This window comes from Protopterus annectens, chromosome 4.part0, assembly GCF_019279795.1.
Source record: "Protopterus annectens isolate FY-2018-M chromosome 4.part0, PAN1.0, whole genome shotgun sequence".
Taxonomy (NCBI): Eukaryota; Metazoa; Chordata; order Ceratodontiformes; family Protopteridae; genus Protopterus; species Protopterus annectens.
The window spans coordinates 519,555,564-519,569,365 of NC_056733.1; the positions used below are offsets into that span (position 1 = coordinate 519,555,564).

At 42.6% G+C, this 13,802-nt stretch overlaps 1 protein-coding gene across 1 annotated transcript in view; it reads right to left on the minus strand.

Moving 5' to 3' along the window:
• The window catches only part of DDX54 (DEAD-box helicase 54), an 841,349-nt gene that overhangs the window by 644,945 nt on the left and 182,602 nt on the right, over positions 1 to 13,802 (minus strand). The window contains 2 exon segments of the mRNA XM_044068440.1: positions 10,113 to 10,154; positions 10,233 to 10,282. Coding sequence (XP_043924375.1) covers positions 10,113 to 10,154; positions 10,233 to 10,282 — 92 coding nt within the window.

The following is a 13,802-nucleotide window of genomic DNA, read 5'->3' on the forward strand; positions in this document are numbered from 1 at the left end:
CGGGCGTAAGCCAAACCAGAGTGAGGATGACGATTATGATGCCGATGATCATATTCCACTGGCACGTCTGCGTGAGAAGGCTATTACTGCTGATAAAGATGCCCCTGTCCCAGCGATTCCTGACAGACCCCTACCCTCTAACCCCGAGCTCACTACTCTTGATGAAACTGACCACGACAGTGAGGATGACATGCCACTAGCCCAGCTAAGGTATGATGGCACACACAACAGTGGTCAGCAACTTGAATCTGATTTTGACACAGAGGATGAATTGCCTCTATCTGAGTTACGGCACGGACGCGGCGTGGCCAGTGACGGACCTTTGCAGTCCTCCATCGCCCAAGCCAGGCCGAGTGCTGAAGAGGAAGCGGATATGCTTCCTACTATACATGAGTTCAGGCGAGTCTACAGCAGGTTTATTCAGATGGAGAAAGTCCACTGGATCTGAGCGAAGTAGCTCCTTGTCAAGCAAGGATCTGAGTGTGCCGCAATATGGAATTTGTGCGAGTACTCCACTCAGTAGTCAGTACAAACCAGTGGGTAATGTAACTGATCACAGGGTACCTTGCATTCAAAACTCTGGGAGGCTAATGAAAAAGGCACGGCGATCATGCCCACCACAAAACGTATCATGGGAGAAACGCCTGAGACCAGTTCACATCGATGATTTTGTGTGTCCAGTCGGCCCAGTCACCAACCTTGACTCGGACAGCACAGAGGTGGACTTCCTCAATTTGATGTTCCCAGAGGAACTGTATTCGCTTATTGCTGATGAAACTAACCGCTATGCTGCACAGAGGCAGGCTGCAGCAGGCAAGGTTGATAAGCGGTGGAGTCCAGTTTGTCCTGGAGACGTACATTTCTAGGTGTCAGAATATACATGTCTATTGTACATGTTCCAAAATACAGGCAGTACTGGGAAACGCACCATCTGTATGGTCATTTCCCAATAGCCAAGTACATGACCCGGGAGAGGTTTGAAAAAATTCAGCAGTATTTTCACTGCAATGACAAAAACCTCAGACGACCACAGGGCTCTGTGGGTCATGACAAGCTCCATCATGTACGGCCAATACTGGATGCCGTACTTGATGCATGTAGGACACAGTATAATGTGCATCGTGATGTGGCAGTAGATGAAGCCATGGTCGGCTTCCGTGGACGTCTGACATTTAGACAGTTTATGCCTGGCAAGCCGGAGAGGTATGGCATTAAGGTATGGGTGCTAGCTGACTCACATAATGGTTATGTGCATGAATTCCAGGTATACACTGGAAAGGCAGAGCAGACCACAGACGTTGGACTGGCACACAGAGTTGTGGTCGACCTAACACGGGGGCTGATTGGAAAGAAGCATCACATTTACTTTGACAACTTCTTCTCATCTGTCCCTCTGGCACAGCAACTGCTGCAGGACGGTCTGTACTGCTGTGGAACCATGCGCACCAATAGGTCTGGATGGCCTGTAACATTCAACCGACAAGCCATTGGTAAAGCGCCTCGAGGGTTCTACAAGCAGCTGCAGAGTGGACCATTGCTTGCAACTGAATGGAAGGATAGCAACCCAGTATTTCTGCTGTCAACTAATAGTAACTCAACCTTGGCAGTCTCCGGCATACGCAGGAGACAGCACAATGGAACAAAAGCTGCAGTGCCATGTCCACCAGTTGTAAACATGTACAACACATATATGAATGGGGTGGACCGAGCTGATCAGCTCAGGACGCAGTATCCAACTGCTCGAAAGGCAAGGAAATGGTGGCTGTACTTGTTCTGGTTCCTATGGGATGTGGCCATAGTGAATGCTTACATTTTATTTCGTGAGAGTGCTAGCCACCGGCAGCTTTCACGTTCTGGCCGTTTTATTGCAGCAAGCCAGTTACAGTTTAGAAGACACCTAGGCATGCACCTGCTGACCACCTACAAGAAGAGGAAAAGATGCATAGAGATTACCATCCCAGAGCCCATGACACGATTTGAAGAAGGCTCACACTTTCCAGTGAAATGGCGGAAGGCACGATGCAAAAACTGTGCCATCAAGGGAAAACGTGCTGAACCATCATGGGGATGCCCGACCTGCAAGATTAACCTATGCATGGAATGCTTTGGTGAGTACCATGGCCATAAGAGTCTAGCAGACTGCTGACAGCAGTAAGATGTGCAGAGCACACTATACATCAAAGTTGTGACCAGGCTGTTGGGTCCATTGCTGGATGGGCACATGTAATGAGAAAAGGCAGAGGTAAGGCAGACTGCTGACACTGAAGGAGGTCATGAGACCATAGTGGTATCAGCAGTCTGAGTGGGCAGCCAGCACAGCTATGGGACACTACAGATAACCAACATCTGGAGCCCCATGCCTGTCCTTGGCATATTAGTGGAGCGGTGGTCCTTGCCCTGCTTTTTTCTCTTTACATGTGCCCTGGCTGGGCACCCTTGTCAGTGTCTACCCATGCTTTATTTCAGATAAGACTGTCTCCTGCTGTTCTGGGAGTCACTAGAAAGGGAGCAGCCAAAATCCTTATGCTGTCTCATCGCCAAATATTGTGCTGCTGGGTGCATCACAGGGGGCATACCCAGCCAACATGGATCTTGTGATCCACCGGGATCGCACTTGGGAACCTGGAGACTCTACAGCACAGTCCCATAGTGCTGCTGTCCTCAGTAAGCATGGGCTTGGGTGTGCCACTGTGATGTACTGCAAAAACATGCAAAAAGACACAGCCTGGGTCAGTCTTGGTCTTTTGACATGTTGCCTTGATGTAGCTCTCCCCTCAGTCTCCTTCCCTTCCGGTAGGTCAGGACAGCAATTAGTGAGTTACTTCAGTCCCTCATCCCTTAGGTCCATTGCTGAATGGGCACATGTAAAGAGAAAAGGCAGAGGTAAGGCAGACTGCTGCCACTGAAGGAGGTCATGAGACCATAGTGGTATCAGCAGTCTGAGTGGGCAGCCGGCACAGCTATGGGACACTACAGATAACCAGCGTCTGGAGCCCCATGCCTGTCCTTGGCATATTAGTGGAGCGGCGGTCCTTACCCTGCTTTTCTCTTTACATGTGCCCTGGCTGTGCACCCTTGTCAGTGTCCACCCATGCTTTATTTCAGATAAGGTAAGACTGTCTTCTGCTGTTCTGGGAGTCACTGGAAAGGAGCAGCCAAAAACCTTACGCTGTCCCATCGCCGAATATTGTGTTGCTGGGTGCATCACAGGGGGCATACCCAGCCAGCATGGATCTTGTGATCCACCGGGATCGCACTTGGGAACCTGGAGACTCTACAGCACAGTCCCATAGTGCTGCTGTCCTCGGTAAGCATGGGCTTGGGTGTGCCACTGTGATGTACTGCAAAAACATGCAAAAAGACACAGCCTGGGTCAGTCTTGGTCTTTGACATGTTGCCTTGATGTAGCTCTCCCCTCAGTCTCCTTCCCTTCCGGTAGGTCAGGACAGCAATTAGTGAGTTACTTCAGTCCCTCATCCCTTAGGTCCATTGCTGAATGGGCACATGTAAAGAGAAAAGGCAGAGGTAAGGCAGACTGCTGCCACTGAAGGAGGTCATGAGACCATAGTGGTATCAGCAGTCTGAGTGGGCAGCCGGCACAGCTATGGGACACTACAGATAACCAGCGTCTGGAGCCCCATGCCTGTCCTTGGCATATTAGTGGAGCGGCGGTCCTTACCCTGCTTTTTCTCTTTACATGTGCCCTGGCTGTGCACCCTTGTCAGTGTCCACCCATGCTTTATTTCAGATAAGGTAAGACTGTCTTCTGCTGTTCTGGGAGTCACTGGAAAGGAGCAGCCAAAACCTTACGCTGTCCCATCAGCGAATATTGTGTTGCTGGGTGCATCACAGGGGGCATACCCAGCCAGCATGGATCTTGTGATCCACCGGGATCGCACTTGGGAACCTGGAGACTCTACAGCACAGTCCCATAGTGCTGCTGTCCTCGGTAAGCATGGGCTTGGGTGTGCCACTGTGATGTACTGCAAAAACATGCAAAAAGACACAGCCTGGGTCAGTCTTGGTCTTTTGACATGTTGCCTTGATGTAGCTCTCCCCTCAGTCTCCTTCCCTTCCAGTAGGTCAGGACAGCAATTAGTGAGTTACTTCAGTCCCTCATCCCTTAGGTCCATTGCTGAATGGGCACATGTAAAGAGAAAAGGCAGAGGTAAGGCAGACTGCTGCCACTGAAGGAGGTCATGAGACCATAGTGGTATCAGCAGTCTGAGTGGGCAGCCGGCACAGCTATGGGACACTACAGATAACCAGCGTCTGGAGCCCCATGCCTGTCCTTGGCATATTAGTGGAGCGGCGGTCCTTACCCTGCTTTTCTCTTTACATGTGCCCTGGCTGTGCACCCTTGTCAGTGTCCACCCATGCTTTATTTCAGATAAGGTAAGACTGTCTTCTGCTGTTCTGGGAGTCACTGGAAAGGAGCAGCCAAAACCTTACGCTGTCCCATCGCCGAATATTGTGTTGCTGGGTGCATCACAGGGGCATACCCAGCCAGCATGGATCTTGTGATCCACCGGGATCGCACTTGGGAACCTGGAGACTCTACAGCACAGTCCCATAGTGCTGCTGTCCTCGGTAAGCATGGGCTTGGGTGTGCCACTGTGATGTCCTGCAAAACATGCAAAAAGACACAGCCTGGGTCAGTCTTGGTCTTTTGACATGTTGCCTTGATGTAGCTCTCCCCTCAGTCTCCTTCCCTTCCGGTAGGTCAGGACAGCAATTAGTGAGTTACTTCAGTCCCTCATCCCTTAGGTCCATTGCTGAATGGGCACATGTAAAGAGAAAAGGCAGAGGTAAGGCAGACTGCTGCCACTGAAGGAGGTCATGAGACCATAGTGGTATCAGCAGTCTGAGTGGGCAGCCGGCACAGCTATGGGACACTACAGATAACCAGCGTCTGGAGCCCCATGCCTGTCCTTGGCATATTAGTGGAGCGGTCCTTACCCTGCTTTTTCTCTTTACATGTGCCCTGGCTGTGCACCTTGTCAGTGTCCACCCATGCTTTATTTCAGATGAGGTAATACTGGAAGGGAAGATGTTCACTGGTTCAGAAGGGATGGCATTCACCTAACTGAGGAGGGCATTGCATTCTTCTTGACCAACCTCCACAATGGCGTGAGGAGAGCCCTGCATGATTGTGAGAAGAATGGAAAACACCCATGACCAAGCTGGACCAGTATAGTAAGTAAAACACTATTATGAAATGTGTTATGTAAAATTTATTTCTCTGAGCTTGGCAAATAACTGTTATGGAAATTATGATTTTTTTTTCATATTTTGGTGAATAACTTTGCAAGGGAGCATCTGAATGTGCCAAGTAATATCTCATTTTGAAGACAGTATTGCTGGTTCTAATATGGTAAAAGAATTGTGCCAGTATGTTTGACACATGTGCAGAAATCAAAGTTTGTTTGAGACTTATGATTATGGAAATTATGATTTTTTTTCATATTTTGGTAAATAACTTTGCAAGGGAGCATCTGAATGTGCCAAGTAATATCTCATTTTGAAGACAGTATTGCTGGTTCTAATATGGTAAAAGAATTGTGCCAGTATGTTTGACACATGTGCAGATATCAAAGTTGGTTTGAGACTTATGGTTATGGAAATTATGATTTTTCTGATTTTGGTAAATAACTTTGCAAGGGAGCATCTGAATGTGCTAAGTAATACCTCATTTTGAAAAGATTATTTATAGTTCTAACATGGTAAAAGAATGGTACCTGTATGTTGTACTCATAGGCAGATAACAGAGTTTGTTTCTGACTTAGGTTATGGAAATTATGATTTTTTCATATTTTGGTAAATAACTTTGCAAGGGAGCATCTGAATGTGCCAAGTAATATCTCATTTTGAAGACAGTATTGCTGGTTCTAATATGGTAAAAGAATTGTGCCAGTATGTTTGACACATGTGCAGAAATCAAAGTTTGTTTGAGACTTATGGTTATGGAAATTATGATTTTTTTTCATATTTTGGTAAATAACTTTGCAAGGGAGCATCTGAATGTGCCAAGTAATATCTCATTTTGAAGACAGTATTGCTGGTTCTAATATGGTAAAAGAATTGTGCCAGTATGTTTGACACATGTGCAGATATCAAAGTTGGTTTGAGACTTATGGTTATGGAAATTATGATTTTTCTGATTTTGGTAAATAACTTTGCAAGGGAGCATCTGAATGTGCTAAGTAATACCTCATTTTGAAAAGATTATTTATAGTTCTAACATGGTAAAAGAATGGTACCTGTATGTTGTACTCATAGGCAGATAACAGAGTTTGTTTCTGACTTAGGTTATGGAAATTATGATTTTTTTTCATATTTTGGTAAATAACTTTGCAAGGGAGCATCTGAATGTGCCAAGTAATATCTCATTTTGAAGACAGTATTGCTGGTTCTAATATGGTAAAAGAATTGTGCCAGTATGTTTGACACATGTGCAGAAATCAAAGTTTGTTTGAGACTTATGGTTATGGAAATTATGATTTTTTCATATTTTGGTAAATAACTTTGCAAGGGAGCATCTGAATGTGCCAAGTAATATCTCATTTTGAAGACAGTATTGCTGGTTCTAATATGGTAAAAGAATTGTGCCAGTATGTTTGACACATGTGCAGATATCAAAGTTGGTTTGAGACTTATGGTTATGGAAATTATAATTTCTTTCATATTTTGGTAAATAACTTTGCAAGGGAGCATCTGAATGTGCTAAGTAATACCTCATTTTGAAAAGATTATTTATAGTTCTAACATGGTAAAAGAATGGTACCTGTATGTTGTACTCATAGGCAGATATCAAAGTTTGTTTCTGACTTAGGTTATGGAAATTATGATTTTTTTTCATATTTTGGTAAATAACTTTGCAAGGGAGCACCACATTGTGTGAAGTAATGCATCATTTTGAAGACAGTGTTACTCCTTACAACATGGTAAAAGAACTGTGTCTAGGCACTGTACACACGTACAGATATTACAGTTTGTTTAGTCTTGTACAAATATGAAAATTATACATTTACAATACTTCTCATTATTATGCCCATATCTTTGCGAGGGAGCATGGTAATCACACAAATGATGCATCATTTTGAAGCTGACATTCAGATGCACAACTTCTACACTGATATGTAGGCTCTGTCTGTTACAGGTGATGAGATATTATGCTTTGTTTATTTATCAATTATGAGAAATAATATACTAATCATATTTCTGTGAATATCTCATGAAAGGAGTGTCACACAGTTATGGTTAAAGTATCATTTTAAAGCTGACATTCATACTAACAAATTAAATTCAAATTGTATGGGTCTGCATGGTACATAGACCAAGATATTGTGCTTTGCTTTTCCAAAAAATTAAAAAATTGCACAATATCAGCATTCCTTGCCAAATATTTCATTATGACTTTGATATGCACTATCAATATTTACACTGTTGGAAAGGTCAGTGTCTGCTGAACAACTTTCGCGTTTAAACTTTTAGTGTAGCTCTTATAGTTAAAGAGTTATGAGCATTTGTTTTCTGTATAGTATTTCAAATGGATTTTCTGAAAATGAGCTCAGGCTGCTCTGTTGTTCCTATGGTGGAATTCAGCAGGCAGCTTTTCCTGAGCTGCTCTGGACTGAATGAGTTAATCAGAGTCTCTAATTGATGGCAGATGTGTACCCAAAAAGACTGTTGTAATTAAATGAAAAGGTGCATCAACAAAGTATTAGTTTAAGGGTGTGCATACTTATGCAACCAGCTGATTGCACATTTTTCCCCCCAACGATGTGTTTGTTTTTCAATTGAATTGTACAGGTTATGTGGCACATTAAAGGTGGGAAAAGTTTTGAAATGATTTTTTTGTGGTTCATTTTTTTTTGTAATATCACAAAAACCTGGCATTTTAACAGGTGTGTGTATACTTTTTATATCCACTGTATATATATACATGTATATATATACATACACAAACACACAAACTATGGGTCTACTTTAACTCATCGAATTTACACTTGAGTGAAACTTAGTTTTGAGAGTCCAGTTACACAAAAGTGCACGAAACTACAGTTCACAATAAAAAAACAAACAAAAAACAAAAAAACAAAAGCGCTAAACTGGCTTATGCAGGTGGGGACACCCCCTCTTTGCCCCCCACACCCCTGCTACTAATATATACCAACTCCAAGATCGCACTACAGTAGGGAAAAAGGAATATTCCCTTATCCCCACTGTACCGCGATCTACAACAACCTCAGTGAACTGTAGTTTTGTGAAAGTGCACTTTCGGAAAACAGGACTTCTGAAACTAAGTTTTCCTCAATTGTAAATTTGATGTGTTGAAGTAGACTCATACACCCACACAGACACACACATGTACACATATACATACGCACACACACACACACACACACACATGTATGTATACATATATGCACATGACAAAGTAAGCAAAGCAGTAAGAAAAATGAAATCAAGGAAAGCAGCAGGCTCAGATGAGGTTAGAGCAGATGTGATAACGATGTTCAGTGTGAGAGGGGAGAAATGTCTCCCGAGGGTACTCACATGAGTGTGGAGAGCAAGGCGTAAACCAGATGACTGGAGAATAAGCATATAATGTCACTGTTGAAGAACAAAGACGGCATTCACAACTATGAGCATTAGAGGTATTAAACTGCATGAAACATCTGGAGAGGGTGATGGATAAATGAATATGCAGAGTAGTAGAAATATGGGAGGATGAGCAGTTTGGATTCAGATCAGGATGAGCACAACTGACCCGATGTTTGTAGTAACAGAGATAGATGAGAAGAAGCTAGAGAGGAGGAAAGAGTCCAACTGGAAATTCCTAGACTTGGGGAAAGCATATGACAGTCCCAAAGAAAACTGATCTGGCAGTCCTGTGGTTATTCCAAGTCCCAGAAACATTGGTAGAATTAGTGCAAGCTATGTACAAGGACCCAATGACTTGTGTACGAACAGTGTCCAGTCTCACAGACGGGTTTCCCAGTGAGACTGGGTGTGCATCAGGGTTCATCTCCAAGCCCACTGTTGTACATACTGGTGACTAGCTACATCAGTAAAAAGGTCCATGGGGACAGATCAACAAAGTTGCTGTATGCAGACCATGTAGCATTACAGGCAGACTCTGAGCAAGAACTTCAGCAAAGGATAGGGGAATGGAATGCAAAACTCAAGATGCACTTGGGATGAAACTCAGTACAGATAAGCCGGTTGTAATTACAGCAAATGGAGGAAATTAGAAGAAGATGCGAACTGAGATAGAAAGGAAAAATAGTGGAGCAGGTTAACAGCTTCAAGTATCTCTGAGGGGTGGTTGAGAAAGAAGTCGAAATGGGGAGGTCAAAGCTAGAATAAGAGGAGCTGCAGCCAACTGTCACAGGGTTTCAGGGTTAGTACATGACAGCAGAATGCCAAAGAAGTTGAAAAGTAAAGGTGTACAAAAGAGTACTGTGACCAGTACTGCATATGGTACAGAAACCTGGACATTAAACACAGAGCAACTGAGGAAGCTAAAGGTGATGGAAATGAACTGCCGGGTGTTAGGATGCTCACTGTGGGACAGAAAGAAATGAGGACATAAGAGCAGAAGCCAAAGTAACTCCAACTGCAGAAAAGGAGAAAGAACAAATTATCGTGTTTCAGGCACATGTGCAGAAAAACAGAAGACAATCTGGGGAAGATTTGGGACAGACAAGAAGAAGGTAAGATGAAATCAAGGCATCCAGCAAACAGGTGGATTGTGAGAGAGAACAGCGACAGGCAAGCGTGTCCAAGAAGGTGCAGGAATGACACTGAATAGAGAGATGGGAACAGCTGACAACACCCCAACCACATGCAGAAAACAGGGACAGATGACATTTATTTGTCATAACATACACAAGTCATTGTCCTACACAATGGAAATCTGCAAGGATGAGCCTACAAAAACTCTACACTTGTTTACAGTACAGACATGCTGTTTCAAACCAGATATACATACATCCTTGATGCACCTGGCTTTTAAATGCACCATCATTACTAGAGTCTGGCATTTTGCACCAAAAAAATTCCAATTATGCTTTTCCTAGTACTCTTTATACTTAAAAAGCACTTACATGTCAGGGTTTTCATGTAGAGCAGCAAACTGATCCTCCATCCTGTAAGAAAGCAAAAACATAAGTAGATCTCTTTCCACTTCAAGCATATGCAAACAAAATGGCCTGAAAGTCACTCACTTGTCACCGCCCAGAATCAGTGCTGTAGTAAGGCCAGTAAATTTTCCAAGCTGAAAAAAAGAGAAGGCAAGGAAATAAGTGAGACACCAATGGCATTTCTGCATCTTAGATTAAATGCTAAAATAAAGTGTCACATGGAATTAAGCTCACGCTTCTGTAAGTAATTATCTTCTTCTCATACTGATCTGATGGGAGTATAGCCTACAACTCAAGTTTGCAGTAAGTTAAACAGTGCTCTAAAAGAAAGCACATTAACCAAACTCACTTTCAGGACGTTCATGAAGGCCTAACACATTCGGCTAAAACTTGTGCCATCTTCACATTACATTGTCAGCTCTATATGGATCCTTCCCCCAAAGTGTCCAGTTCTCTGATCAGATTTCTCAATGCTGTAAATCAGCTCGGAAAGCATTGTGACAGAAGCCCTGACTATTGCCAAGGCAACCCGAGTTATTAGCTGCAATAAAATTCATTTAAAACTGATTATTGCTTTTCAGCTTCTTTATTTTTGCTCCAAGCTATCTGGCCCATGCACACCTGTAGACCCTATGAGCTATCTCCACAACTCACTTTCACTACTGTTGTCAGACCTTACGTCTTGTACAGGGTCTGTCTGTTTAGCTGGTGTGGTACAGAAAGCAGAGACCCGACACCCTGATCCTAAAACTTAATTATGCGCATCAACAGCTTCTACTGCACATGTGGGATACACAAGTACATCAGGATGATAATTTCCACTTATGACAGACACCTGAACAGAATAACTCAAAACTATACTAAATCTATTTCCACTAGGGTTTCTTATCATTCAAGTTCAGAAGTACTGTCCTTTGAATTTATCATCTTTCCCTTCCCCACTTTGGTACCCGATAATTAAGGTTTCTCCTGAAATCCCCTGAAACCAAATAGGAATGGGGTGGGAAAACCTGTTTAGAAAATACTACTAATAAGCAGATATAAAGCAAAAGCTCTACCTTTCAAAATCATGCACAACTATATTCGGTCCTAGTCTAGAAGGGTGCAGTTTTAGTCTCTTCAGTTTAGCTTTCCAGACAATCCTCACCAATATTCAGAAACTTAGAAAAATCCGAAAGCAAACTTTTATTACCTCTATATAAAGGTGGCAAGGCTAATGATCTTAACTTCAGGTCAAATACAATACCACCTCTACTATCAAAGATACTAGAGAGATGTATTCAGTCTCAATTACTACAGTACTGCTTACATTAAAAACCTACTCTCAAGCTATAAAGCACAGCATGGATTTCATCCTAACCACAGCACAACTGCTTAAACATCTTTCCTAAATAGTCTCATTCTACACCGTAATAATCTTTTGGTTTCTCCCACCTGTCTCTCTCTCAAAAGCATTTGACACAAGTCTCTCATACAAAGCTATTCCAGAAGTTTACCATTCAACCTCTCTAGTATCACCATCAAATGGTTCCATAGCTACTTAAGTGACTGAATACAATTTATCAAACAGCAAGCCGCATTCTCTCCCTTCATTCCCGTTAACATAGGGATCCCTCAAGGCTCTAAACCGGGCTTGCTGCTCTCTAATATATTTGTCAGTGACCTACATACCACTTCAGACCCCTCCTCACTTATTCAGTAGGCAGACAACTCCACTTGGTTTCTCATCCATTAAGGAACTGCAAGCAAAAACACGTGAATCATACTCCCCTAGTCGAACTCTAATTATGACAACATAACCCAAGAATGCCAAAAAGGCAAAAGTCATAGTCTTCCTACCCAATTCTAGCCCTGTCACAAGTTCATTTTTCCATTACGTTTTCCAACAATATTATCCTGGACACTCGCTCACTTACCAAACTCCTAGGAGTTGCCCTAGGTTCTTAGGTTCATGGGAAAGTACTAGGCTAGCTGCCCTTGCGGGACATTTTAAACCTAAGCAATTTCCCTTTTTGTGCTCAAAATAACCTACCCATTTGGTTATAGACTGGCCTTACCCTCCCACAGTTGATAATTATACATCACCCCTTATAAGAACATTTAGGATCCGCTTCAGTCCATTAGTAGTACAGGAAGCAATTTTCTATTTCCCATCCATAGATCTAAGTTGCATGTAAAAATGGACAAGGATAAACTTTGCTTTATGTAGATGGGGAGTTTGTTCCACAGCAGCACTATCTGCTGTGAAACATACCTGTCCCTCCAAACCATTCTGTTGATGTTACAGAAGAGGTTTAGATCCTAGACAAGAGTATTTGTATTGCTTTTTGACTTGCTTGATGTGCAGTAAATCCATCAGGAATGGGTCGGAGGATGCCTTGTACACCAGACACAGACCACCACTTAGCAGTCAGTAGGATACCAAATACAGTGACAAGTCTGAGTCAGTCCATGTAGGACACGTTGTTTAGGCTTTGTACCCTTTTAATAAGTTATCTCAGTGGGCACTGCAGTTGTTGCATGTGTCTAGACCGATACATGCCAAAGGAAGCACTGCATTCAATGATTGTCCCCCTTTACTCAACCCTCATTAGACCAATGATGTCCCTAGGCCTAGACACAATCCTTTTGTTTTATAAGCTGTGCAATATAGAAGGACTTTTGTACAACAGACATGTAGGTCAAAAGTTAGGTCACTGTCCACATAAAAGTTTCCAAATCCCATACAACTAGGTCAACTCTTAGTGAAGGAGCGAAGGTGCCTGAAGGGAAAAAAAACTAGTTTAGTATAAACTGAGATAAGGAACCATTACAACACTCGGGATATGATGCCACCGATCCTGAGGAACAGCACAGTGAGCATTACTGCTGTTTTTTCCCCAAAACATAAATTACATTGGCAGAGATTAACCAGATATATGGATTTGTGATTTGTGTGGAGCAACTTTTTTTTGGAAAACTTTATGTGTGAAAACTTGTATGGTGTGGACTGTGGAGCATGATTTTTTTTTTTTTTTTTTTTTTTTACAATAACGTTGGCAATGATCAGATATTTTTGACAACAGTTCTCTGGCTTTGTGATTTTTATGTGGAAAGTGGAACATTCTTATTTTTAGACCTGATTTACCCCACTAAGGATGCCCCTATTTTGTTTGGAGGCAGACATGACAAACATACTAGTGGCAACAACAAAGAGGACACGCATCTTGCGTCTCCTTTTTCTGAAGCAAAAATAAATGACCGGTAGAATTTTGCAATACAGTTCACTAAAGTCTACAGATTTAACACTGTCTCTTTGATAAAATGTTTATCTTTTTCTATCATTTTGTCAACGTTTTTGAACATGTGTTTAGGAGTAGCAACCACGTGCTATTTGCTATTAAAATTTAGTGCTAATTAGATGCCCAGATTTTTATCTGGATGTACCTACGTTCCAAGGGCCTTTATTCCTATTTTCAATGTCTGTAGGTTGAGAGGTATGTTGTGGATGTGAAATAATTTTATATAGTCATCAGATTTCGTGGGGATTCTTGTTGAATTATCAAAGGTAATTTAGGCAAACAAAAAAAATTCCCAAAACCACCTTTGACAACAAGAACAATTTTGTTTTTGCATTGAGGCAAGCCCCCCTGCACCCTCTACACCCCTTGGACG